General features: G+C 64.6%; 1 protein-coding gene and 1 long non-coding RNA gene across 2 annotated transcripts; one reads left to right on the top strand and one right to left on the bottom strand.

Moving 5' to 3' along the window:
- Window positions 1-1,381: 1,381 nt before the first annotated feature.
- LOC138847366 (uncharacterized) lies at window positions 1,382-4,159 on the bottom strand. Its single transcript, XR_011385117.1, has 2 exons — window positions 4,045-4,159; window positions 1,382-2,285 (listed from the first exon to the last, which is right to left on the bottom strand). It is a non-coding gene; the product is annotated as an uncharacterized lncRNA (long non-coding RNA).
- Window positions 3,769-26,886, top strand: SLC15A4 (solute carrier family 15 member 4). Its single transcript, XM_051835606.2, has 8 exons — window positions 3,769-4,368; window positions 13,307-13,602; window positions 16,471-16,639; window positions 16,949-17,026; window positions 17,266-17,434; window positions 22,522-22,677; window positions 23,237-23,395; window positions 25,859-26,886. Exons 1-8 carry the CDS (start codon window positions 3,802-3,804, stop codon window positions 26,005-26,007), a joined length of 1,743 nt encoding a protein of 580 aa, XP_051691566.2. The 5' UTR covers window positions 3,769-3,801; the 3' UTR covers window positions 26,008-26,886.
- Window positions 26,887-26,941: the final 55 nt, after the last annotated feature.

Below are 26,941 nucleotides of genomic sequence, written 5' to 3' on the forward strand. Positions count from 1 at the left end.
TGGTGCTTCCTCCGGCTGCTTTGACGTTCTTTGATTTCTTCATTTGCTGTCTGCTCTGTGTGGGATGTACGTGGGTGCCAAACAGGCGCCTGCTGGCCCCGGGTGTGGTTGCAGCCTCCAGCCAAACCCACTCAGCCGGCCCTCCGCCTCCTCCCGCCCACATGGGTGGGCCTCAGGTCCTGAGATCTTTCCTGCAAGGCCTCCCCTAAAGCAAGAACAGGTGCACAGTGCTGCCCAGCTCCCTGACACCCCCGCAGCAGTGTTCCAGCGGTCATTAGAATGGAGAGGCTGGGCGTGGCCACACAGCTGTGAGGACAGCTTGCCCTTCCTGCCGTAGGAGGAAGCAGAGTTCCGTTTCCCTCCCGCTCTCTAGTTCCCCCTGTGCCTCCCCCTCCCACTGGTGACCGCCTGACTTCTGCAGGCAGCTCCTGGGCTTTGAAAACACCAGCAGGGGACGCAGGCCAGGAGGGAGGCTAGAGGGAACGGGCTGTGGCAAAGGGTAGTTGAAAAGCTGCCGTGAACTCGGCCTGACACACCCAAAGCAGGTGTGTGCGTGTGTGTGCATGTGCGTGTGTGTATGCATGTGTGTGCATGCATGTGTGCGTGTGTGTGCGCGTGGCTTCGATCTGGGCTCAAGAATGCAAACCCCGGCTCCTTCCCATCGCTCTGCTCTGTTTCCATTCATTTCGCTTGTACTTCTGCTTCTGGCGAGATGATCTGCAGCAGAGAGGACGGCTGCCACAGTGGCCCCGTGAAACAAACGGAATTCATGACAGCTCTCGGGGTGTCTGACGTGGCCGTGGCTGAGGACTCTCGCTGTGGCATGATGCACACAGCAGGAAACCAGAATGCTGGTGGCCAGGATGCCCCGGGGCAGGTGTGCACCTGCCGCTGGAAGGCTGTGAGGAAGCTGAGGCTGAACGGGGGCGACAGGGAGGCACGGACGCCTGGTGGGAAGTCGGGGGATGGGGGAGGCCCTGCAGCGCCCGCGTCTGCTGCATCCTGAAGCCATAGCCTTGCAGCCTCTCCCTGCGCCACAGGGAGGTGGAAGCCCCGGGGGGTTCAGGCCAAGCAGTACATTTCCATTCCGTCCACACGGCAGGGGCCTCCGGGGAGGGCCTCCCTGGAAACCACCCCTGCGAGGCAGGGCCAGCCTCCCCAGGGGCTGCCGTGGGAGGCAGGCGGTCACCAGCGTGGCTGTGTCGCTGAGAGGCAGAGCTCCCGGCTACTCAGCAGGTGTGTGAAGCGGCCCAGGTGTCTGGAGCGAATTTCTCCCCAGTCCTCTAGGGGAGCAATTACGGGAGCTGCAAACCCGGGAGAGACAGGCAGAAAACCCACCCAGCAACGGGGCCGAGCACAAGGCAAAAAACAGGCTGCCCCCTCTTGTCCTTGTTTCCTTTATTTTTAAATTTACTTTCTAAACAGACTCATGATAGGCATCTTCTGGCTAAAAGCCTCACAAAACCCTACGCTGAGGCTGAAACAATGTGGGGTCCATTGTCTCCCCTTATCGTTTAAGATTTATTTATTTATTTAAAAGGCAGAGTTACAGCCAGAGGGGCCTCCATCCTCTGGTTCACTCTCCAGATGGCTGCAACGGCCAGAGCTGGGCCTATCCGGAGCCAGGAGCCAGGAGCTTCTTCCAGGTCTCCCTTGCAGGTGCAGGGGCCATCACCTATGCTTTCCCGGATGCATTAGCAGGGAACTGGATTGGAAGTGGAGCAGCCGGGACTCAGACCAGTGCCCATATGGGATGCAGGCGGAGGCTTGACCTACAACGCCACAGTGCCGGCCCCTCTCCCCTTATCTAACTTCTGCCTGGACTGGCTCAGCACATGGCCGGGCAGGGCTCCAGGAGCCTGTGGGCCGCAGGCTTCCCGCCTCGCGTCTGCCCACTTCAGAAGTCTCCATGGGGTGGGTCAGTTGTCCACCGCAGGGCCAGTCCCCCTGAGCAGTCACTGGCAGGAGGCCAGGGGCCTGCGCAGGCCCAGCAGCTACCGTTAGTCCCTCCTGAGCTCTGTGGGCACTCGGCGGGGAGGCGAGTGAGGGTGTGGGTGTCGGGCAGCCGTCCATCACACCCAACGAACACTACGGTGTGGAGCCAGGCGGCCCGACCGGATGCTCTGTGACCAGGCTGTGGTCTGCTCCGTGCTGTCCCATGTGGCAGCCGCTACCCCCAGCCAGCCACAGAGCCCTGAGAGGGTGCTGGAGTGCTCACGGGACAGGTGCTTCCTTTTACTTGAGCTGGCTGAGGTCCAAGTAGCCTCACGCAGCTGGGTGCAGATCTGGAGAGAGACAGACAGACAGACAGAGAGGGAGGAGTCAGGGAAGCTGGAACCTGTGGCCCCGGGAGGCCGAGGCTCGGCTCAGCCGGGCAGGTTCTGGCGTCTCGCTGGTGGGTCTCCGGGTGGCTGGCAGTGGGCCGGGGGCCCTGTCAACATGTCGCCTCTCCCGCCAGGAAGCTGCACTCCCAGGGTGGCGGCTGAGGGCTCCGCGCTGGGGCCCCGCACACCCCTCCACGTGCTCTCAGAGCAGGTCACAGGCCCAGCCTCGTGGCCTGGGGGTCAACAGCCAAGCACTAGCCCCACCCCTCCCGGTCCTGCCTCCTTTCAAGCCCGGGCCTCCCTTCCCCTGCCAGCAGCTTCGCTGTGACCACGGTGAGTGTCGCAGTGTGTCCACTCGGTCAATTCAGGGGCTCGTGGGAACGTCACAGATCGCGTAGCCCATCACGTCGGCGACCTCTGTCACTTCCAGCAGTCACCGAGCTCCAGAGCGGCCCCCCCACAGCACTGGCCCGGGGCCAGGGGCCGGGCACAACCCCTCCAAACTCCCCAGGGCGCGCCCTGACCGCCCCTCCCCTCCTGCATCTCCGACGAGACAACCCCATTGGACGGATCTGCTGTCATTCAAGGCGGCACCTGTGCCCCGCGCAGCCCCTTGGCGACCCGAGTCAGTTGGACAGCTTTGCCCTGCTGGCTCCGGTTTACCCTGGATTCTATGCGGGACCGGGCTGGGTCTTTGGACAAACACTCAGAGTCTCCGTCCTGTCTCAGCCAGCAGCAGGGACCCGGAAGCAGCACTGGCCGCTGCACTGGTTGCGACCCTTTCAAGTCTGAATCCCTACTGATGGATGCCTACTGGACGTAATTCTGTCTTTTTCAAGATGCATTTTATTTGAAAGGCAGAGCCACAGAGATCCATCTCCCATCTGCTGGTCACTCCCCAAATGGCCGCAAAGGCCAGGGTCAGGGCCAGGCCCAAGCCAGGGCTCAGGAGTCCCCTCCGGCAGGGGCGCACGCGCGTGGGCCACGGCAGGAAGCTGCAGAAGTGGAGCAGCCGGGACTGGAACCTGGGACTTTGCCCTCGGTGACTTACAATCCAGTGCACCCCAGGGCTTTGCAGGAGCCCAGAGAGAGCGAGAGGAGGGGACCCTAAGCAGCCCTGGCGACCCGAGTGTTCATCCACTCGCCGGGTGCTGAACACCGCTCCCAGGGTGCGGGTGGCGGCAGACGGACGCCTGGGGCGCAGCTGGACGTCCAGCAGCGCCGTCCGTGCCCCGCACGCAGCACCCCGGGACGCCCCGGGACCCCGAGCGGCGCCGCCTCCACAGCCGGCCCGGCAGCACCAGAGGCCCCGCCCCTCGGCTTCCGGGGTGGGACCGGAAGTGGCGGCGGGCGAGGCGGCTGAGCGGCGGCGGGCGCGCCCAATGCGGCCGCGCGGGGCCGCGCGGTCTCGCGAGAAGGGCGGCGGCGGCGGCGGCGGCGGCGTCCACCGCGGCTTCCGGGGAGCCGCCGGGCGGCCATGGAGGGCGCGGGGGGCGGCGCGGCCGAGCGGGCGCCGCTGCTGGGCGCGCGGCGGGCGGCGGGCGGCGCGTTCGCGGGGCGGCGCGCGGCGTGCGGGGCCGTGCTGCTGACCGAGCTGCTGGAGCGCGCCGCCTTCTACGGCGTCACGGCCAACCTGGTGCTGTTCCTCAACGGCGCGCCGTTCGGCTGGGAGGGCGCGCAGGCCAGCCAGGCGCTGCTGCTCTTCATGGGCCTCACCTACCTGGGCTCGCCCTTCGGCGGCTGGCTGGCCGACGCGCGGCTCGGCCGGGCGCGCGCCATCGGGCTCAGCCTGGCGCTCTACCTGCTGGGCATGCTGGCCTTCCCGCTGCTGGCCGCGCCCGCCACGCGCGCCGCGCTCTGCGGGGCCCCGCGCCCGGCGCTGCCGCGCAACGACTCGGCGCCCGCGGCCAACGGCAGCGCCGCCTTCGCCGACGCCGACGGCCCCGCGCGCCGCTGCGCGCCCGCCACCTTCGCGGGGCTGGCGCTCGTGGGCCTGGGCGTGGCCACGGTCAAGGCCAACATCACGCCGTTCGGCGCCGACCAGGTGAGCCGCGCGGTCCCCGCACCTGGGCGCAGCTCCTTCGGGCCTCTGGAGCCGGGAGCTGCACGCCCCGCCCACCTGCACCTGCCCCAGGTCCCCGGGACGGGACCGAAGGGAGAGCGGGCGCGGGGAAGAAGCCCAGAGCTGGAGGCCACGCGCCCCGGCCACCCACACGCACCCCTATCCCTATCCCTATCCCAGGTCCCCTGGACGGCGCCCAAGGGAGAGCGTGCGCTCTGCTGCGGGGGGCGTGGGCGCGGGGAAGAAGCCCAGAGCTGGAGGCCACGCGCCCCGCCCACCCGCACGCACCCCTATCCCTATCCCTATCCCAGGTCTCCGGGACGGGACCGAAGGGAGAGCGGGTGCGGGGAAGAAGCCCAGAGCTGGAGGCCACGCGCCCCGCCCACCTGCACCTGCCCCAGGTCCCCGGGACGGGACCGAAGGGAGAGCAGGCGCGGGGAAGAAGCCCAGAGCTGGAGGCCACGCGCCCCGGCCACCCACACGCACCCCTATCCCTATCCCTATCCCAGGTCCCCTGGACGGCGCCCAAGGGAGAGCGTGCGCTCTGCCTGCGGGGGGCGTGGGCGCGGGGAAGAAGCCCAGAGCTGGAGGCCACGCGCCCCGCCCACCCGCACGCACCCCTATCCCTATCCCAGGTCCCCTGGACGGGACCGAAGGGAGAGCGGGCGCTCTGCCTGCGGGGGGCGTGGGCGCGGGGAAGAAGCCCAGAGCTGGAGGCCACGCGCCCCGGCCACCCGCACGCACCCCTATCCCAGGTCCCCTGGACAGCACCCAAGGGAGAGCGTGCGCTCTGCCTGCGGGGGGCGTGGGCGCGGGGAAGAAGCCCAGAGCTGGAGGCCACGCGCCCCGCCCACCCGCACGCACCCCTATCCCAGGTCCCCTGGACAGCACCCAAGGGAGAGCGGGCGCTCTGCCTGCGGGGGGCGTGGGCGCGGGGAAGAAGCCCAGAGCTGGAGGCCACGCGCCCCGCCCACCCGCACGCACCCCTATCCCTATCCCTATCCCAGGTCCCCGGGACGGGACCGAAGGGAGAGCGGGCACGGGGAAGAAGCCCCAGAGCTGGAGGCCTCGCGCCCCGCCCACCCGCACGCACCCCTATCCCAGGTCCCCTGGACAGCACCCAAGGAGAGCGTGCGCTCTGCCTGCGGGGAGCGTGGGTGCGGGGAAGAAGCCCCAGAGCTGGAGGCCACGCGCCCCGCCCACCCTCACGCACCCCTATCCCAGGTCCCCTGGACAGCACCCAAGGAGAGCGTGCGCTCTGCCTGCGGGGAGCGTGGGTGCGGGGAAGAAGCCCCAGAGCTGGAGGCCACGCGCCCCGCCCACCCGCACGCACCCCTACCCCAGGTCCCCTGGACGGCGCCCGAGGAGAGCGGGCGCCCTGCCCCTGGGGAGGCCCACCAGCAGGAGGGCCAAGGCGGTAGGGCCAGGTGTGATGGGAGCGGGGCAGTGATGCGTCCTGTCGGGGTTGTGGCTTTAAACAGAAGGGACTTCCTGTTCTTGGAGGGGACCGAAGGCTAGCAGGTCCGGATTCGAGGGGCGCGAGAGTGCAGCGGCCCTGGCGCTGGCCGCGCGCGGTGGGGACACACACGCAGGTCTTGGCTGCTTTAGAGGGGGCCTGGGGTGAGGGTCATGGGAGAGGCCGAGCAGCGCGTGTGACAGCACCCAGCTCTGCCCTCAGCCAGCAGGTGTCTAAGCTGGATCCTTCCAGAAAATCGCGGGAAGCAGGGGCAGGTGGGCAGGGCTGCCCCCGAGGGGTGTGTGCGGGACACTGTGGGCAGGCTTCCCGGGCTTGCGCAGGCCGCCAGCGGCCTCTGCTGCTGCTTCCTGTTTGTGGGGACCCACAGACCAGATGTTTCTTTTAAATGGCTGCAGCCGCGTAGCGTGAATTCCGACAGTTGAACGTTACACAGAACTCAAGCTCCAGGGAACAGGACCTGCCCATTGCTGCCCCACCAGACAGGGAACTGGGAGGTGGGAGAGGCCAGAACCTGAGGCGTCGGCTCCTGGCCCTGCGTGGGGCAGCCTGGGTCCCGGAGCTGTGAGGATGGGCCGGGTAGGGAGCGTGGCGGGGGAGTCTACCAGGTGCCACAGGCCTGGATCGCAAGGTGGGGAAGGGCGTGGGTGGCAGCTGGGGGCCTCCGGGGTCACCGTGCACAGACACTGTGCTGGCCGCGTGGTTGGTGCCGTCGTACAGGTGAAGAGGCAGGCTTGGCAGCCTAATCGTTTGCCTGGAGTCGCACAGCTGGGACCCGACCGACCAGGGTTCACAAGTGCCTCCTGGAATTTTAGCTGTTTTCTTACACACTTTAAAAAGGTTTGTTTATTTTTGAAAGGCAGAGTTACACAGAGAGGGGGAGAGACAGACAGATCTCCGTCTGCTGGTTCATTCCTCAAATGGCCACGGTGGCCAGCCCTGGGCCAGGCCAAAACCAGGAGCCAGGAGCTTCATTTGTGTCTCCTACATGGTGCAGGGGCCCAAGTGCTTGGGCTGTCCTAGGGCACTTTTGCAGGTACATTAGCAGGGAGCTGGATCAGAAGTGGAGCAGCCAGGGTGTGAACCAATGCCTTAGCCTGCTATGCCACAATGCCGGCTCCAGGAGACGCATAATGATTTGAGAAATAACAGTTTTTCTTTTTCTTTTTTTTTTTTTCTTTGACAGGCAGAGTTAGACAGTGAGAGAGAGAGAGACAGAAAGGTCTTCCTTCTGTTGGTTCACCCCCCAAATGGCTGCTATGGCCGGTGCTGCGCCAGTCCGAAGCCAGGAGCCAGGTGCTTCCTCCTGGTCTCTCACGCGGGTGCAGGGCCCAAGCACCTGGGCCATCCTCCACTGCCTTCCCGGGGGCCACAGCAGAGAGCTGGCCTGGAAGAGGGGCAACCGGGACTAGAACCCAGGGTGCCGGCACCGCAGGCGGAGGATTAGCCTAATGAGCCATGGCGCCAGCCGAAGTAACAGTTTTGTACTGCGTTCTGCACTGTGTTCTTTGTACACTGCATGTCCTTTCCCTCCCCGACCTCCTTTGAACCTCCCGGGAGTCTCTCAGAGGAGTTGACGGAGGCACAGAGAGGAGGCATGTTGTCGTCCCGTGGGTGGTGTGTGGTCCAGCGAGGCGCAGCACCCAGCCAGGCGGGACGTGCGCATGTTCTGCTGTGGTCCATGTAGTTGGACGGGCCCGGTCTCGGGTGCCATTGGCTCGCTCACTCTCTGATCAGCAGCCAAGGCCCAGGGCTAGGAACACAGTCCTCCATCTGTCACAGAGCTGGCTACACCAGACGTGTGACGTCAGCGGTTGTCTACAGCCCCTGCTGTGAGCTTCCTTTACTGCCCCTGTTTGCCCCTGTGTGACCCGTTTCACAGGGAGCGCCCAGCACAGCCAGCTTGGGTCCTGGGGTCGTCCGTCTTCCTGATAACAGAGCAGGGGTCCTGTTTGTAGGGTAGTGCACGAACGCTCCCTTCATGGTGACGTTGAAACCCGACAGGATGTTCGCTCGTGGTCTGTCTTCTGCTGTGGACAGGAGCCGTGCTGCTTCAGGGTCACCGGCCGGAGCCCTCCTGGGTGTGCAGGCGGAGACGTGGCTGCCACTCACGGTGTGCGACAGCGTTGCGCCCCCGCTGTTTCTTTTTTTTTTTTTAAGACTGTTTTTTTTTTTTTTTTTTTTTTTTTTTTAAGATTTTATTTGAGAGAGTTACAGAGGAGAGAAGGGTCTTCCATCCGCTGGTTCACTCTCCAAATGGCTGCAATGGCCGGAGCTGGGCTGATCTGAAGCCAGGAGCCAGGAGCTCCTTCCGAGTCTCCCACGCAGGTGCGGGGGCCCAAGGACTTGGGCCGTCCTCCACTGCTTTCCCAGGCCGCAGCAGAGAGCTTGTGTGGATGTGGAGCAGCCGGGGCTTGAATTGGCACCCGTGTGGGATGCCGGCACTGCAGGCAGAGGCTTAACCCACCCATTGCCTTGAAGCCTTTGCTTGTAGGAGCTTGGGTGGTTCGACTGTAGATCAGTCAGTGACACCGATTCTAGGTTTGTAGTGTGGTTGACTGTAGATCAGTCAGTGACACCGATTCTAGGTTTGTAGTGTGGTTGACTGTAGATCAGTCAGTGACACCGATTCTAGGTTTGTAGTGTGACGGCTGTAGATCAGTCAGTGACACCGATTCTAGGTTTGTAGTGTGGTTGACTGTAGATCAGTCAGTGACACTGATTCTAGGTTTGTAGTGTGACGGCTGTAGATCAGTCAGTGACACTGATTCTAGGTTTGTAGTGTGGTTGACGGTAGATCAGTCAGTGACACCGATTCTAGGTTTGTAGTGTGACGGCTGTAGATCAGTCAGTGACACTGATTCTAGGTTTGTAGTGTGACGGCATTGTCAGAGAGGGAGGCGCTTGCCGTGAGGGGATTCCTGATTTGATCTTGCCTAGAACTATCTTGATGCGACGTGTCTTCAAGTAGTTCAGCCAGAAGCATTTTACTTACAGGTGAAGAGCTAGGAATGTAAGTGAGGAGTGTAGAAATGCACTTTTTTTATTCTTTCGACTTTTCTGTGAGTTTGGAATATTTCAACATGGGGCTGTCGGCCAGCTAGGATCTGGATGCAGAGGGAGGGGCTGTGGGCCAGCTGGGTGTGGGTGATGGGTACACAGAGGGGGGTGCTGTGGGCCAGCTGGGCGTGGGTGATGGGTACACAGAGGGAGGGGCTGTGGGCCAGCTGGGTGTGGGTGATGGGTACACAGAGGGGGGGGCTGTGGGCCAGCTGGGCGTGGGTGATGGGTACACAGAGAGGGGGGCTGTGGGCCAGCTGGGTGTGGGTGATGGGTACACAGAGGGAGGGGCTGTGGGCCAGCTGGGTGTGGGTGATGGGTACACAGAGGGAGGGGCTGTGGGCCAGCTGGGTGTGGGTGATGGGTACACAGAGGGGGGGCTGTGAGCCAGCTGGGTGTGGGTGATGGGTACACAGAGGGGGGGCTGTGGGCCAGCTGGGCGTGGGTGATGGGTACACAGAGGGAGGGGCTGTGGGCCAGCTGGGCGTGGGTGGGTACACGGGGGGGGGGCTGTGGGCCAGCTGGGCGTGGGTGATGGGTACACAGAGGTGGGGGCTGTGAGCCAGCTGGGTGTGGGTGATGGGTACACAGAGGGGGGGGCTGTGGGCCAGCTGGGTGTGGATGGGTACACAGAGGGGGGGCTGTGAGCCAGCTGGGTGTGGGTGATGGGTACACAGAGGGGGGGCTGTGAGCCAGCTGGGTGTGGGTGATGGGTACACAGAGGTGGGGGCTGTGGGCCAGCTGGGCGTGGGTGATGGGTACACAGAGGGGGGGCTGTGGGCCAGCTGGGCGTGGATGATGGGTACACGGGGGGGGGGCTGTGGGCCAGCTGGGCGTGGGTGATGGGTACACAGAGGTGGGGGCTGTGAGCCAGCTGGGTGTGGGTGATGGGTACACAGAGGGGGGGGCTGTGGGCCAGCTGGGTGTGGGTGATGGGTACACAGAGGTGGGGGCTGTGGGCCAGCTGGGCGTGGGTGATGGGTACACAGAGGTGGGGGCTGTGAGCCAGCTGGGTGTGGGTGATGGGTACACAGAGGGGGGGCTGTGAGCCAGCTGGGTGTGGGTGATGGGTACACAGAGGTGGGGGCTGTGGGCCAGCTGGGCGTGGGTGATGGGTACACAGAGGGGGGGCTGTGGGCCAGCTGGGCGTGGATGATGGGTACACGGGGGGGGGGCTGTGGGCCAGCTGGGCGTGGGTGATGGGTACACAGAGGGGGGGCTGTGGGCCAGCTGGGCGTGGATGATGGGTACACGGGGGGGGGGCTGTGGGCCAGCTGGGCGTGGGTGATGGGTACACAGAGGTGGGGGCTGTGAGCCAGCTGGGTGTGGGTGATGGGTACACAGAGGGGGGGGCTGTGGGCCAGCTGGGTGTGGATGGGTACACAGAGGGGGGGGCTGTGGGCCAGCTGGGTGTGGGTGATGGGTACACAGAGGGGGGGGCTGTGGGCCAGCTGGGTGTGGGTGATGGGTACACAGAGGGGGGGGCTGTGGGCCAGCTGGGTGTGGGTGATGGGTACACAGAGGGGGGGCTGTGGGCCAGCTGGGCGTGGGTGATGGGTACACAGAGGGGGGTGCTGTGGGCCAGCTGGGCGTGGATGATGGGTACACAGAGGGGGGGGCTGTGGGCCAGCTGGGCGTGGGTGATGGGTACACAGAGGGAGGGGCTGTGGGCCAGCTGGGTGTGGATGATGGGTACACAGAGGGGGGGGCTGTGGGCCAGCTGGGCGTGGGTGATGGGTACACAGAGGGAGGGGCTGTGGGCCAGCTGGGCGTGGGTGGGTACACAGAGGGAGGGGCTGTCGGCCAGCTGGGCGTGGGTGATGGGTACACAGAGGGCACCCACACAGTGCGACGTCTGTCCTGGGAGACAGACAAGGATGCCAGGCACAATGTCTCCCTTGTCTGGTTGTGGTTCCTGGAATGTCCTGGTGGTGGCAGGGGCCTGGAGGGTGTGGGGTGACGGTGCAGGGTGCAGGGCTTCCTGTAGGTGGGATGCAGTCCTGTGGAAGTGGACAGTTGCACGGCTTTGGACACTGAGGACCGCTGACCATATCTGCAATCTGGGGGCACGTGAATCACCGTTAGCGAGAGGGCGTGTGGGGGAAAGTGAGCTCCCCCGGCCAGGGTGCGTGTGCAGGCCAGGCCTTGTCCCCGAGGGCTGCCCCGTAGAGAGGCCTCGTGTGGAGCCTGCTCCGCTTCCTCCAGGGAGCGCGGGGGAGGGTCCGCCCTGCCCTGCCCTTGCGGCTGGACGGTCTGCCTTTCGAGGGCTCTGTCACCTCCAGCGCGGGGAACCTCTGGCGTGGCTCTGCAGTTCGGGGAAGGAGGCCCAGGCGGCTTTGGAAGTGCGGGGGTCTGCTCTGCCGGGAGCCGGGGCCGCTTTGTGAGGGCCGTGTGGATTGAGTGTTTGAGACGGAGACCTCCTTGCCGTGCATGGAAGGGACGGAAACAGATCGCACGCCGGGGAACTTGAAGTGTTCCGAGCCGACCGCCTGTTTCCCTGGCTGCACACGGGTCTGCTTGTGGCTGGTCTCCCGCAGGCTGGCTGTGGAGCTGTCCACTGCTCGGTCACGGGCAAAGCCTGTTGACGCCGTCCAGGACGGGTGGCAGCTGTGCAGAGGAGAGGCGTGGGGCTGCCAGGGGCCCTGCCCACCAGCCGACTTCCCGTCTGTGACCCCGCTGGCTGGCCTGTGCTTGGCTAGGCCTTGGAAGATGGCTTGTTCCTGGGACCGGCCAGCGGAGTCCAGCGGGGGCTGTGTCTGATGCTTGGTGTGAAGGTGCGAGCTGGGCCCAGCACGTCAGTGGCTGATGGGTCAGCTCTGATTCAGCCTGTGCCCCGTGCTCATGGCCTCCCCCTCGCTCGTCAAAGCAGTGACCTGTGTGTCACACTTCGGGTTTCGTGCTCTTGTAATCTCTCCTTGCTGGTCAGTCGAGGGCGGCCGGAGTGCTGGTGCGCACTGTCTCCTGACCTTTGGCCGTGGCAGCCCACGGCAGAGCCCTTGCTGGGCTCTGGAGGGTAGGAGTTCTCCGTGCAGTCTGCTCGCTCGCTGGCGGCGACCGCGTTTGCTCAGGACGTCTGCTCAGCACTGCCGCGGATGCAGGAAGACGCAGCCAGAAGAGCGTGCGGTTTATTGAAAACTCAGATTTGCCATCTGAGACGGTTGTGGCCGTATCATTGATTCAGACGTGTTTCTTGCCAGCACAGTGGCTGTGCTTACTCATTGGGGCTTAAAAAAAAGGGTTTACTTATTTATTTGAAAGAGTTAGAGGGAGATACAGAAAGATCTTTCATCCGCTGGTTCACACCCAAATGGCCTCAAGCCAGGGCTGGGCCAGGCCAAAGCCAGGAGCTTCATCTGGTCTCCTACGGGGGTGCAGGAGTCCAAGGACCTGGGCATCTTCCACTGCCTTCCTAGGCCATAGCTGAGAGCTGGATTGGAAGTGGAGCAGCCGGGACGTGAGCTAACTGGTGCCTGTATGGGATGCTGGCTTCTCAGGCAGCACCACAATGCCGGTCCCCCAAAAACATTCTGAGAATGTATTTTGTACCTTTAATCTCAAAAAAATAAAACTTAAAATACCGTATGAAGTAGTAGTAACGGAGGCCTGTTGAGTCTCGCACTGGTGGTCTTGCCCCGTTTACGACTTGGTGCCCCGTGAGGAGGCTGCCCTGCGGCTGTTACTGAACCCGGAGTCCGCAGTCCTGTGACGTCTCGCTGAGCTGGGCCACGTTCCCAGGGCCCCGGCCAGACGGTCTGCGGGAGACCCGGCACCAGTCTTTCACGAAGCAGGCTCTGCTGGAGATGGCGTGGCTGGCCCAGGGTCCGTTCCGACATAGGACTCCTGGAGGGCCTGAGCCGGGGTGGCCCGTGTCCCCGCTGTGTGCCGGGGTCAGTGACCTGGGCCTTCCAGGAACCCCTGGGTGCCTGACGGCCTCTGGCGGCTGCAGACAGCCCGCACTTTCGCTTCCTCTTCCCATCAGACGGCCAGGATCTCTGGGCCGTGGGTGTGTGCCATGCTGGCAGCGTTCCTCTCGGGGACTGTGCCTGGCGCCCCTCCCACTCCCCTCAGGAGGGCGTGGCGCCCCGAGTGGCGGTTCTGGACCTGCCCGTCGGGGGAAGCCACTTGGCAAGTGCTGGGCCCAGGCCCGAGACGAGCGCTCTCCAGCCAGTCCAGGTGGCCCTGAGGCAGTGGTCCACGTGGTTTGTCAGACTCCTGGGGTTGTGGGATTAGCATAGCTCCCAGCCTCTGCTTTCTGTTGGGAGACCCCGGAACGCTCTCCCATTTGGACAGTGTCGCATTTCTGCAGGGCTGTGCACACGGCGAAAGTCGCGTTTGCTGCATTCTGGCACCGGTTCTCAGCTGTCTTCTCCTCCCCCGTTGTTTTAGGTTAAGGACCGAGGCCCAGAAGCCACGAGGAGGTTTTTCAATTGGTTCTATTGGAGCATTAATCTGGGTGCCATCATCTCCTTGGGAGGCATTGCCTACATCCAGCAGAACGTGAGCTTTGTCGCCGGCTACCTGATCCCCACCACCTGCGTGGGCGTGGCCCTCGTGGTCTTCCTCTGCGGCCAGAGCGTCTTCGTCACCAAACCGCCTGACGGCAGCGCCTTCACCGACATGTTCAGGATCCTGACCTACACCTGCTGCTCCCGCAAGCGGCGGCGAGAGCGCCCGAGCAGCGGGTGAGTACCTGGTCCTTGGCTCGGGCTCGCTCTGTGAGGCGCCGCCCGCGCTCGTGGGCACTCGCTGCGGGCTTGTGTGGGCCCCGGCTGCCGCCTCCCTCCTGGGCTGTGCAGGCGGCCCCACTTCAGAGTCCCCGTTTGGGCTTTTAACCTCACGTGCACTTCCTGGCCAGGCCGCGTGGTGGCAGGTTGGACAGAGGGTGTGGAGGGGCAGGGGCGAGCCTGGCGTGTGTCTGTGCTCTGGGTGCGTTTGCATAACCTGGCCATTGCTGTCCAGCTCGGCTCCCTTCTCGGGGGCCACAGTAGCAGAGTTTTTGAACGTGACACAGTGAAGAGTCATCCCTGTTCATGTGGGACTTTCCGGGTCTGGCAGCTCACGCCCTGTGAGCCGGGGTCTGGAGACAGAAGGCCCTGTGTCCTGGCAGCCCCTGCAGGTCTCCCACAGCCTGCCACGGGCACCTGCCGGGCCACAGCAGTTCCTGGGGGGGCTCTTCGCTGAGCTGTGACCTGGTGCGGTCAGTTGGATTCCTGCCCCCATCTCACTGCAGCTCTGTGTGGCCTGCTGTGGTCACCCCTCCCCCACCCCCGTCTCGCTGGGCAGCTCTGTGTGCTGCGGCGTTGGGGACAGAGGCTGTTTGTGGTCAGCCCTGAGGGATGTCTGGGTCCACCTCAGGATGCTGCCCGTCACGCGGCCTCTGGGGCCTCCTGTCTCTGAGGGCAGCTCACCCTGTTGCTGCTGGCCTGTTCCGCAGGGGTTGTCGTCCTGTGCCGTGGCGCGGTGGTGAACGGCCGGCGTCCTCCCAGGCAGGTCTGGACCTGCCCACAGTGGCTCTTGGAGCACGGCCTCTCTCCCGCACACAGGCGTGCTGCCGGGTCACCGTGGCCCCCACAGAGCCTGGGGCCACATTGAGGACGAGCTGAAGCCGAGGCAGCACCGCTCGGTGACGCCAAGCTTTGCCGTGGCCTTTTTTGTTAGTCGTGTGGTTGGAGAGGGAGCGGGAGGCAGGCCGAGAGAGCTCCAGTCTGTGAGCTCACCCCCAGATGCCACCGTGGGGAGCCCGGGCCCCAACCCTGCCGTGCTCGGGTTGCCCGCCGTCGTCTCCCAGGGCACGCACTGGCGGGAAGCTGGGGTTGGGCGAGGATCCAGGACTCGAGTGGAGGACGGGCGCGTGCTCACCCCGAGGCGAGGGCCTGCCCATGGCCTCGTTTCCATGGGATGAAAACAGACTTCGTGTCCCAGATGTCCGCTGCGTGGGTGAAACGCCCGTCATCCGCACGCAGCCGTGTCTGCCCGGTGGCTCCTGTGGCGCGGCAGCGCTTCTTCCTGCACACCTCGGGGTTTCCAGGCCGCGCGGCCAGGCAGGGGCCTGGTGTTACTCTCCCTTCGGCTTTGTTTGCAGAAGTGGTTTTGGGCAGAAGTGAACACGAGAGGCTTGGCTTGTGGAAGCCGGCGGCCGGGGGCGCTCAAACATTGTTCTTGCTGCGAGTCAGCTGGTGGCCTTGGTGTACGGAGAGAAGGAGCCATCTCACGGGCTCCTGGGGAGGCTGCAGGCCGTGGGCGGAGCCCTGGCGCTGGGCGAGGGCTCAGGTGCCTGGGTCCACGTGTCCTGAAGGCTCCTTGCTCACCGCCTCCCCTGCCGTGGAGAACTTGAGAGAGCGGACGGCCCGTTCCCCGAGGACGCAGCTGGGTGTGTGCGGAGTGCCGGCTCCTGTATGCGACTTGTGCAGTGAGCTGTCACGGCAGGGAGCGGCAGGTCCCTGTGCACCCTGTGCCCCTGGGACGGTGGCGTGGGCTGGGCATCCTCAGAGAAGCGAGTGGTTCGTGTGGCGGACCCTGCTGGGTGCCTGTGCACTCGGAATCTCCCTTCTGGAAAGCAGAGGTCATTGCTTCAGGGCGAGTGGGCTCGAGCGTGCTGGCTGGTTCCCTACCAGACTCCATGGTCTCTGAACGTGCTCCTGTACCCCTGCGCGGGCAGGTGGGTGGTGGGTACCAGACCCTGTCCCGTTCATGTGGCTGGAATACTGCACTGTAGATTTTAGGTGTTGTACGCCCTCCTCTCGGAAAGTGCAGATTGAAAGTGTCCGCTTCATAGGTCAAAGGTCAGCACAGCACGGGGACGCAGGGCCAGGGACTGGAAAGCCGGTGTTTGCGTGTGGGTCCTGGGCGGGAAGCGGTCGAGATGGTGCTGCCCGAGCAGGTGCAGGTGCAGGTGTTTCTGTCTCGTCTGTGCAGGTTCCTCTGTAGAGCGTCTGGGTTGAGCAAGATCCTGGGGGTATCTGACGCCGCCTGCCCGTCTTACACCACCAGGCAGCCCCAGACTGAGAGCTGGGAACACCCGAGGGGCTGTGGCCAGTGTGGGTGGGGGAGGGTAGGGGGTCCCGCAGCCCCCTCACCCAGGTGCAGCAGGCCCTACAGCCTCCTGGGCAGTGGTCTGGGTGAGTGAGTGGGCGCCTGGGCCTCCCCCCACCCCAGCACAGAGCCCTTCCTCAGGCACACCCAGGACTGCTTTTAAAGTAAAGCAGCTCCGGTTATTTAACAAACAGCATTGGTATTTGATAGAGTAACTAAGGACCCAGCGCAGTTGTTCCCAGATTTGAACCGCGCCGTGTCGCCGGCGTTGTCAGCCACGGGGTCATTTGCAGGCCCGGGGCAGGCACAACCGCCGCGGTGCCCAGGACCAGCAGCTGAGGGTGTCTCGCTGTGTAGGCAGGATCTGGGCGTCTCCGCTGGTGTGTGCAGTCAGTTCTAGGGTGCGTGAGGGTGGACGGAGGGCAGAGAGCTGGTCTCCCACCTCCTGGCTGAGTTTGTTACCAGTACGTGCTTGCTGGGTCGGCAGAAAACTAATTCCTTCATTTTATTTCCCAAAGTGAAGGCCTTGGAGTCTTTCAGCACTCTTCTAAACAAAGTCTGTTTGATTCATGTAAGATGTCTCACGGGGGGCCGTTCACAGAAGACAAAGTGGAAGATGTGAAGGCGCTGGTCAAGACTGTCCCTGTGTTCTTGGCCTTGATCCCTTACTGGACAGTGTATTTCCAAGTGAGTGCTGACCGCCAGGCCTCCTCCCTCACCTCCCGCGCAGCCGCGCCCCGCCCGAGTCCTCCCCTCGCCCGTCTCCGGGGTCTCGCACTCGCCTTGGCTGCTTTAAGAATTCTGAAAGCCTTCCTAACCGAGAAGGAGACGATGTGCTCCCGGTTTCCCGGCCTCGTTGACTTAAAAGTCTCACCGGGTAGCTGGCAGGTTGTTTCTGGTTCTGAACTGCCGTGGGGGCGTTTACGGTCTGTGCAGACCTGACCGCCGGGGGTGGGTGCGCCGGGCCACCGCACTGAGGCTGCGTCTTGTCCCCAGATGCAGACAACGTATGTCTTGCAGAGCCTTCACTTGAGGATTCCAGAAATCTCGAGTATCACCACCGCCCACCACACGGTAAGCGTGGGCCCTGGCTCTGCCCGCCCAGGGGCTCGTGGCGCACCCCAGCGCGGCGTGAGCTGTAGGGGACATTGTCCTTTGGTCCTGTCACTCGGGCCAGATTGACGGACGTCAGCCAAGTGGTCATGAGCGTGTGTGCCGGGTGCTCCCTGCGCCTAGAAACACAGAGGCCGACGCGGAGCCGCGTGGTGCCGGGTGCCGCGTGGGGGTGACGTGCGTGCCCGTGTGTCCCGCAGTTCCCGGCCGCCTGGCTCACCATGTTCGACGCGCTGCTCATCCTGCTGCTCATCCCGCTCAAGGACCGCCTGGTGGACCCGGTGCTGCGCAGGCACGGCCTGCTGCCCTCCTCGCTGAAGAGGATCGCCGTGGGCATGTTCTTCGTCATGTGCTCCGCCTTCGCCGCCGGTGAGGCCCCCGCTGTCGCCTGCCTGTGGGGAGAGCAGCTCCCGGTCTAGGGCCACGCTCTTGCCCGGAGTTAGCACTCGGTGTGCATAGCGGGCCCCCGTCGTCTTCCAGAAGGAGAGCCCAGAGGTGCCCCCAACAGCGAGGCCTGGGTGGGTGTCGGGCAGGGTCTCTGCCCTCTGGGTGGGTCTCGGGGAGGGTCTCTGCCTTCTGGGTGGGTCTCAGGGAGGGTCTCTGCCCTCTGGGTGGGTCTCGGGGAGGGTCTCTGCCCTCTGGGTGGGTCTCGGGGAGGGTCTCTGCCCTCTGGGTGGGTCTCGGGGAGGGTCTCTGCCCTCTGGGTGGGTCTCGGGGAGGGTCTCTGCCCTCTGGGTGGGTCTCAGGAGGATCTCTGCCCTCTGGGTGGGTCTCGGGCAGGGTCTCTGCCCTCTGGGTGGGTCTCGGGCAGGGTCTCTGCCCTCTGGGTGGGTCTCAGGGGAGGGTCTCTGCCCTCTGGATGGGTCTCGGGCAGTGTCTCTGCCCTCTGGGTGGGTCTCGGGGAGGGTCTCTGCCCTCTGGGTGGGTCTCGGGGAGGGTCTCTGCCCTCTGGGTGGGTCTCGGGCAGGGTCTCTGCCCTCTGGGTGGGTCTCGGGGAGGGTCTCTGCCCTCTGGGTGGGTCTCGGGCAGGGTCTCTGCCCTCTGGGTGGGTCTCGGGCAGGGTCTCTGCCCTCTGGGTGGGTCTCGGGGAGGGTCTCTGCCCTCTGGGTGGGTCTCGGGGAGGGTCTCTGCCCTCTGGGTGGGTCTCGGGGAGGGTCTCTGCCCTCTGGGTGGGTCTCGGGCAGGGTCTCTGCCCTCTGGGTGGGTCTCGGGGAGGGTCTCTGCCCTCTGGGTGGGTCTCGGGCAGGGTCTCTGCCCTCTGGGTGGGTCTCGGGGAGGGTCTCTGCCCTCTGGGTGGGTCTCGGGGAGGGTCTCTGCCCTCTGGGTGGGTCTCGGGCAGGGTCTCTGCCCTCTGGGTGGGTCTCGGGGAGGGTCTCTGCCCTCTGGGTGGGTCTCGGGCAGGGTCTCTGCCCTCTGGGTGGGTCTCGGGCAGGGTCTCTGCCCTCTGGGTGGGTCTCGGGCAGGGTCTCTGCCCTCTGGGTGGGTCTCGGGGAGGGTCTCTGCCCTCTGGGTGGGTCTCGGGCAGGGTCTCTGCCCTCTGGGTGGGTCTCGGGCAGGGTCTCTGCCCTCTGGGTGGGTCTCGGGGGAGGGTCTCTGCCCTCTGACTGCGCTGTGGCTGTGCTCGGGACTTCTCCAGGAGGGGGCGCCATGGCAAAAATGCACATAGAATTTTGTGTGCATTTCCTGGGGAGAAAGATCCCTTCCGATTGCTAGAGGCTTGTGGGCGGTATTCCTCCTTCCCCAAAAGCTGCTGGTGTTCGGTGCAGACTGCCGGGGATACCGCGTCCCCTGGTCTAGGGGGTCTAAGTGCAGGTTAAGTTCCAGCTGCTCCTCTCTGATGAGCTTCCTGGCGCTGGGCACCCTGGGAGGCAGCGGGTGATGCCAGGTGCTTGGGTCCCTGCCTGCCACGTGGGAACCCTCGGTTGAGACCTGGCCCGCCCTGCCTGTGGCAGGCATTTGGGGACTGAAGAGTGGATGGAAGACCTTTCTGTCTCGTTCTCTCTGCCCTTCAAATTAAGAAAGCAGGTCCACACGCTGGCAGGGGAGCTGTCATTCCGAGGGGCTCCGCTGTTGTCACGGGTCTTCATGCTGCAGTATTAGTGGTCTGTCTTGCTGATGAAGCTGAGGTGGGGCCAACTTTCTCGGCTTGCGTTGGAACGTTTCCCTTGTTCACATACAGTAGTTGCGTTGCACACGAGGAGAGGAGAGCTGGTGTCCCAGGTCGGCAGCTGGAGGCCTTGGCCGTGAAGCGGGCTCGTGTCGTGGACGGTGCGCCTTTCCGAGCCGTCGTCTGCTCGTGCCCAGCACACGTGGCCGTCTGCTGTCCGGAGGTCTGAGGACTGTGCCTAGGCTTGGGAAGGCCGGCCCTCGAGATGGCTGTCTGGAAGGCCGTTGTGTTTCTTTGATCAGGCGTAATTAAAGCGAGGTCCTGTCCGGATGTGTGTGCTTCCTTTGTAACTCAGCTTGCCTTGCAGAACTGGGGGGATTAGAGGAGCAGCGTCGGGGGCCCCGGGGGGGCAGGCACCCAGCGGTGCCGTCTGTCTGTGCTGCTTCCCCACGGCGCCCGCCCTGGGGCTCTGCACTGCTGGCAGCTGCTCTGCCCTTCTCTGCCTGGTGACCACGCGCCTGGGTGGCAAGGGGGGGCCTTTTCTCTCGCAGTGGGTAAGAGATGTCCTCGTTTCCCCAGCGCGTTTCTAGCAGATGCTTCGTGGCTGAGTCACTTCTGTGGCTGTCCTGAGAGCCGCATGCGGCATTGCAGGGCTTCTCTGTGTGTCTGTGTGGGGGCCGGTTCCACCTCTGAGAGGTGCCTGCGAGGCTCTGGGTGGCCCAGTGTGGCATGGCCTGGAGTCAAGCCACCACCTCCGGTCTCCTGGGTGCTGCTCGCCGTGGTGACTGTGGCTGGCTGTGGGGAGGCCGTGACCTCAGCCATGGACCACCGCAGCTGTGAAGAGCACGTCCAGGCCAGCTGTGTAGAACCGACAGCACGTGGTCTGTGGGTGTTGGTCTGTGCCAAGTGGGAAGGCCCCGAACCCAGACGTGAGCTTCATGTTGTCAGTGGCCTGCGTCTCCCAGCCTCACCGGCTCTAAGTGAATGTCTTTTAGGAATTTAGGAAGGTCGATGGCTTTGAGTAGAAACCTGAACTCATTATTTGAAAGGAACATTGTAGTAGAAACAGTTTTACCTGCACTGGCCACCTGCACCTGTAATAAACCAGGCTCCTGTGTAGGCAGTGCCTAGGGGGCAGCTTTTCCCCAGGGGGCCTCAGGTACACGTGGGCAGGCCCGGGCCCAGGTGAGCGTGGGAAGAACTGAGGTGTGTTCTTGGTCGCCTTCAGAGCTGCGCGTGTGCCTCCAGTACGAAGGGTTAGGTGGGGGCCGTCTCCCTGGAGAGAGAGAGAGAGAGAGAGAGTGTGTGTGTGTGTGTGTGTGTCTGCACACGCCTCCACATACATGTGCATCTTTTGTGGTTTTGTCAAAGCAGAGTCCTGTGTAAGCTGATTTGAGCCTGATACAGAACCTGACCCACGCATAATAAGAGTTGCACGTGTTGTCATGGTGGAGGGAGGGCCAGAGTGCAGATGACAGAGGGAGCTGCAGGTGCCCCTCCTCAGGGAGCCTGTGCCAGCGTGGGCTAGGGGCCTCGGGAGGCCGTCAGACGCCTGCGCTGTGGTCTGCTCTTTCCTTTCTTGTCCATTTTCTCAAGAGATTTATGGGAGTTCCTTTCTGTTTAAGATTTATTTATTTATTTGAAAGTTACAGAGAAAAAGGTAGAGACAGATCTTCGTCTGCTGGTCCCTGCCCCCATGTGGCTCTGTGAGACTCAGCCCCTGTGGCTCTGAGGCCACGCCCCTGGGCCCTGTCGGTCCTGCCTGAGTCAGGCCCTCTGTGTTCTGCTCTCTCCGTGGGTCTTCTGCGGTCTTCGGTTTTGTTGGGCTTTGCAGTCTTTGGCTTCTCCCAGGACTGGGCCCGCATCTGTGCTGATGCCTGCAGCGTGGGTTTTCCCGCGCGGTGTTTGTGCCCGTGAGTGTGGCTGTGAGGGTTTCACGCCCCTGCTTCTGTGGGTGGTCCCGTGTCCCCGGGGGCCTGCACTGTCCCCTCCCCTCTCCTGGCTTCTCACGGTGGCCTGTCCATGCCGGCTCTGCCGGCTCCTGGCTGCAGGGTCTCCCTGCCCTTTCTCATTCTGTCCCTCAGCCAGCGCCCTCAGGCCCCGCAGGCCCAGAGCTCTGTCCAAACCTGGACCACTTTTTGCTGGGGCGGGGCCGGTAGCCAGAGGCTCTGTCACCCCCCACCCCACCCCACACACGCTCTGTCCCGGACACTCTCCCCTTTGCTCTGAGCAGGGCGTTGGGTCAGCCTCAGCCTCTGCTCCCAGACGGGGCTAGGGGTCGCCTGCAGGCCACAGCGGTCGCCCCGTGGGTGTGCAGTGTTGTGCTGCACCTGCCTGTCCAGGAGGAAGACTGGCCCTGTGCACGGCCCCTCGGTGCCCCCTGAGCCCTGAGTGCCGTCCGTCACGCTCGGGTGGGCTGCGGTCCCCTGCCCGCTTCCCGGGAGGTGTGGCCAGTGTTGCTGGCGTTGGCTGGTGGCCCCTGCTCCATCCGCCCCGGCTCCCCTTTGCCTGTTCGTGGCAGCTGGAGGTGGTTGGGCACAGGCTCAGGTGCTTCTGTCCCTGGCACGCGCGTCCTGGTCCTTCGTACTCGGGTTTTAAAAGGAGCATTCTCAGTGCTTCTCCGCGGATGCCTGTGCATCGTGTGTGCTGCATCTCGGGTCTCTTCCTTGCGACGGTTGCCCAGCCCACACCCGGGCGCCCGGGTTTCAGCCCCAGCTCTGCCTCCTGCTGATGGGCACCCTGCGAGGCAGCAGGGTGCCCGGAGCTGGGCCCCTGCCACCCACGTGGGAGACCAGGCTGGGGTGCCTGGCTCCGGGCCCCTGCCACCCACGTGGGAGACCAGGCTGGGGTGCCTGGCTCCGGGCCCCTGCCACCCACGTGGGAGACCAGGCTGGGGGGCCCGGCTCCGGGCCCTGCCCTGGCTGTCTGAGGCATTCGGGGACGAGCGACGTCTGTGAGTCTGTCTGCCTTTCTAGTAAATCTGCACATTTAGGAAACGAGCGCACGTGCGCACGCGCGAGCTGGTGAGGCGCTGAGGCCCGGCTCGGTGTGGCGGAGGCCACGTCCCGGGCGGGAAGCCGGCTTGGTTGTGGCCTGTTGTGATTTAACGGTGATGAATCAGCGGACTGAGCCGGCCCTGCGCAGGAGGGCGGCCGCGCCTCCCCTGCCCATTTCTGCAGAGAAGCAAGTGTGCTGGAGACCTGGCGAGATTCCTGTAAGACCCAGAGAGGCGCAGCAGGGCCGGGAGCCGCGCTCAGGGTCTCTGGGGAAGCGGCTGTGAACCTCGTCCTTGCACGTGGCTTTCAGACACAGCAAATAAACTCCGTACTGACCGACTTCTGAATTCCAGGAATTCTGGAAAGTAAAAGACTGGACCTGGTCAAGGAGAAGACCATCAACCAGACCATCGGCAACGTGGTGTACCACGCGGCCGACCTGCCCATCTGGTGGCAGGTGCCACAGTACGTGCTGATCGGGGTCAGCGAGATATTCGCCAGCATAGCAGGTGAGGCTGCGGGGCCGCCACGGGGCCAGCCTGATGGCTGTGGGCGTGGCCGTGGGCGCCGCCATGTCTTCCGCGGACGCTGCAGTCCACCCAGACAGCAGTGGCGGAGACCTCTTGTGGTTTAGAACGCGAGTGCTGTGTGGGCCAAGGCTCTCCTTTCTTGATGCAGAAACAGAATTCCCCCAGACACTGGAAGCTCCTTAACTGCCCCAAGGTGCCGCGGAGAGCGCGGAGAAAGGACGTGGCGGCTGAGCCTGCGTCCCCGCAGCCAGGCCCCGCACGTCTGTGTAGACGCGGATCTGATTCTTCCAGCGTGTCCTTGCGGGCCGGCTCCCTGCTGCTGAGACAGGAGGGGGTTTGTGGGCGGGGCCAGGAGACCCTGCGTCCCGAGCAGGGAACTGGGTGAGGGTCTCAGGGCATGTTTGGGAGAGCGAGCCCCTCGCTGGGGGCCCCCATCCCCCGAGCAGCCGGGGCTGGTGCCCCTCGTGGGTCTGTGGGTGGCCAGGGTGGCGGCAGGCGTGCCCACAGTGCCGTCATGGCCGCCCCTCTGTCTCCACAGGTCTTGAGTTCGCCTACTCGGCCGCCCCCAAGTCCATGCAGAGCGCCATCATGGGGCTCTTCTTCTTCTTCTCTGGCGTCGGCTCCTTTGTGGGCTCAGGGCTGCTGGCGCTGGTGTCCGTCAAGGCCATCGGATGGATGAGCAACCACACGGACTTCGGTAAGAGCCGCGGCCCACAGGAGCCCCAGTTCATGGCCGCCACGCGCACAGCAGCTGGAGATGAGTGCGTGTCTGGTCTCACGACCCCAGGGGCTGGCTCTCCCGCCCACCTGCCCCCACCCTGTGCTCCCTTAGGCCCTCGGCCCCAGGCCGTCTGAGCCGTCGGACGTGGGTCACAGCCTTTGTCCAGCGTTGCTTTTCCTGGCAGCACGCGGCTGGGCAGTGAGTTGTGTTCCGCGTGGGCAGGCCTGGTGGGCTTTTCGATTACGTCCTGTGAGGGTGCTTAGGGGTTGGACGCTGTCCGCCAGAGACCCGACTGCCCCGCCAGGTCCTGGGAGCTGCCCGGGGGAGCCAGGCGCGCAGGCTGCTGCTTTGTTCTAGCTCCAACGCAGCCGCCCTCTCGCCGTGTAGCAGTGCAGCGTTCGCGCGGGGCTGGTTGTCCTTGGCTGGAGTCCTGGACACCGTGAGGGTGTGGTGAGGCTCAGGGCCTCCGTGCAGACTGCGAGTCCCGCGGCCGCGACCAGGCTGGGCTGGAGCGCCCACCCCAGGAGCGCCTGGGGCCCTAAGGAGCAGCCGCTGGCTGCCTGGGGGAACAAAGGCCGGAACGTGGCCAGAGGCCACTGAGAGGCGCCACAGGCAGCCCCGCCCCCAGGACAGTCTGGGGAGGCTCCTGTGTGCCGTGCCTGCTCCCCACGGCTTGTGCTGCCTCTGTGTTCCTGCGTGGGTGAAGTGAGGTGGCTGGTTCTCACCGGGAAGCCCCAGGTCGCCATGGCCAGGGCCTTCTCTGCCCAAGTCCCAGCAGCCCCCCATTGTCCCCCCCATTGTCACTTCCCTTCCAGTCGGAACTCACTCTGCTGCCGGCCGCGCACTGAGCTCGGGTGTGCATGGGATGCGGGTCCCCGTGAAGCCCACAGGGATTCCAGAGCCTTCCTCGGGGGTTGTTCTCGGTCACCCCGCCCCAGGGGGCACCCCCACCCATCTCCTGCGCTGCTGTGGCCGTCTCCCCCGAGTCAGCGCCAGCCTGAGCTTTGCCTGGGCGTGTTTCTCGTTTCTGGGTGCTGTCCCGGGTCCTTGTGGCACCAGAGGACGTCCGTGCCGTGTCCAGCCTGAGCACTGGCGTGCACCAGGTGTGGACGTGGACGCCTCTCTCGCGGGCCCTGTCCTCCCGCTGTGTGCAGAGGCGCAGGTGCCGGCTGTCTCCGAGCACCCCGCATGGTCCCGGCCGAGTCGGCCTGGCAGGGCAGGGCAGTGCAGGGCGTGCCTCCTGCGCAGGCTCTGACGCTGTCACCCCGCAGAAGTGACCACACTGACCATCTACTCGGCCGGCCAGCGTTGCGTTTGGATGTTTTAAGTGACACTTGTTGGAGCTGTTTGTATTTCGCGACATCACCGACGCCCTGGTGATGGCCTTTTCCCGGAGGTGTCAGCTGCTGACACTGGAAGCAAAGATGGCCGTGGGACATGGGCCACGTCTCCCCCAGTGCCAGGACAGCCTGGACGTGGTAGCTCACGGCACCCTGAGGGAAGCAGGCCTCAGTCTGGTGGGAATTCAGGGCGTGGTCAGGGACTCTCCAGCCCCGAGACGCAGGAAGGGGTTGTGCCGTCACCCCGACAGGGGAAGGCGGGCAGCTGCCGGACAAGCTGGTGTCCAGAAGAAGTCTCTGTTCCTACCTGAGCTCGCTGGAGAGTCCTTTTGAAGCAGGCCAGGCCGGAGGGCGTGGAGCTGTTACCCCAGAGACTGGCCTTGGCTCTGTGAGCTCGCCCCCCGGCAGGGGTGCCAGCCAGTCCCCAGCTGCGTCAGGTGTAAGAGCTCCTGTGTCTGCCCAGAGGCTGTGTGGCCAGGGCCGGTGCTTGTGGAGAGACGGGGGCTACAGCAGCGCCCTGCTGGCCGCGCCTTGCAGATGCCCCGCCTCTTCCCCACTGAGTGCTCACCCCAGGCCGTCTGCATGGTGGCCTGCCCACTGCGCCCTCTCCCTCCGTGGCCCCGCTCGGCCCCCAGGCGTTCCTGGGACCTAACCCACTCAAGGCCTCCGCGGGGTCTGGGAACGGTGCAGGTGTGCTCACCACGTCAGCCTGAGGCCGCCACACCTGGGCTGTTGGGGGACCCCTGAAGAGCAGACGCGGGCTCCCTGCCTGCCCTGCATGTCGGTGACGGCGTGGCCGCGTCCTGGGGCTGCCAAGAGGCGCAGAGGGTCACAGGTCGTGCCCTGGGCCCGGCGTGGCCGCCCCCTCCCTGCCCGTCGGCTCACCGGCACGGCTGGAAGGAGACGGGTGACTCCTGTCCTGCCCAGCGCGGCTGCTGGCGGCCTCGCTGCTGCCGCTTTGCTGGTCTCACCTCTTCAGCCCTGGGGGCCGTGGGGGCCGCCCTCCTCCCCTCCCACACCCTCCTCCACCCCAGGGGGGTCCTCGGGGGTTTGGTGCCGCCGCGGTGCCGCTCACGCGCCTGCTCTCGCTCCCCCGCAGGCAACATCAACGGCTGCCACCTGAACTACTACTTCTTCCTGCTGGCCGCCGTGCAGGGGGCCACGCTGCTGCTCTTCCTCCTCGTGTCCGTGAGGTACGACCGCCAGCGAGCCAGAGCCAGCGGCACGGTCGCCAGCGCCAGGGCCTGACGCAGCCGGGCCGCCAGCGGCAGACTGCACCGACCGAGGCGTCCGTGACGGCCTGGGGGCGCCCGAGGACAGTGGGGTGTGGCCCAGGTGCCCCGCGTGTCCCGCTTCCCCCAGGTTCGCATGCTCCTGGGTGGGGTGAGTGCCTCCCTGTGCCCCGGCCCCCGCAGGCTGAGCGGGGCTACGGGACTGCTTCTCAACACACAGGCCGCTGCTGAGCCTGTGTGTCCTCGTCAGCAGCCTGAACCTGTGCTGTGTCTGCCAAGTAATGACGTCTGCTGACGCTGGGTGGGGGTCTCTGGAGCTCCACGTGTGGTCAGCACCGCTTGGATCTCACGGAGGGCCGGGCCCGTGCTCCCCGCCAGCCACAGAGCTGCGTGTGCCATTCGGGGCTCCGCTCTGCGCCACTAACTTTTCCTTGCGTTGGAATGTGCGCCAGGCACTCCGGAAGACCAGCCTGTCTCCACCGTGGGCACCGCGTGGATGTCGGACTCCTCTGTCTGCACTGAGGGCACTGCACAGGCATTGGGGCCCTCCTGTCTGCACTGTGGGCGCTGCACGGGTATTGGGGGCCCCTCCTGTCTCCCCGGGCGCCGCATTGGTGTCGGGGGCCCCTCCTGTCTCCCCAGGCGCCGCAGGGCTGAGGGGGGCTCCGCAGGCAGTTCTCGCACATGGCTTCATCTCCTAGTAGAGACGGCTGGCCGAGCGTGGCTGGACGGAAGACACTGTTTAGACTGGAAGTGACGTCACCCAGAGTAACGGTGTGTGACATTGACCTGAGCTGTTGGTACCTGACGTCTGTCTGGGGTCTCCGTTGAACTCCTGGTTGTGAATGTGTTGCTGTATTTTTGGAATCACTTTGATAAAAGCGTCTCGAGCTTGCCCCGGGGACCAGTTCTTTGGATGATTTGCTCACTCGACCCTTCGGTTGTTTACA

Source organism: Oryctolagus cuniculus, chromosome 21, assembly GCF_964237555.1.
Source record: "Oryctolagus cuniculus chromosome 21, mOryCun1.1, whole genome shotgun sequence".
NCBI lineage: Eukaryota > Metazoa > Chordata > Mammalia > Lagomorpha > Leporidae > Oryctolagus > Oryctolagus cuniculus.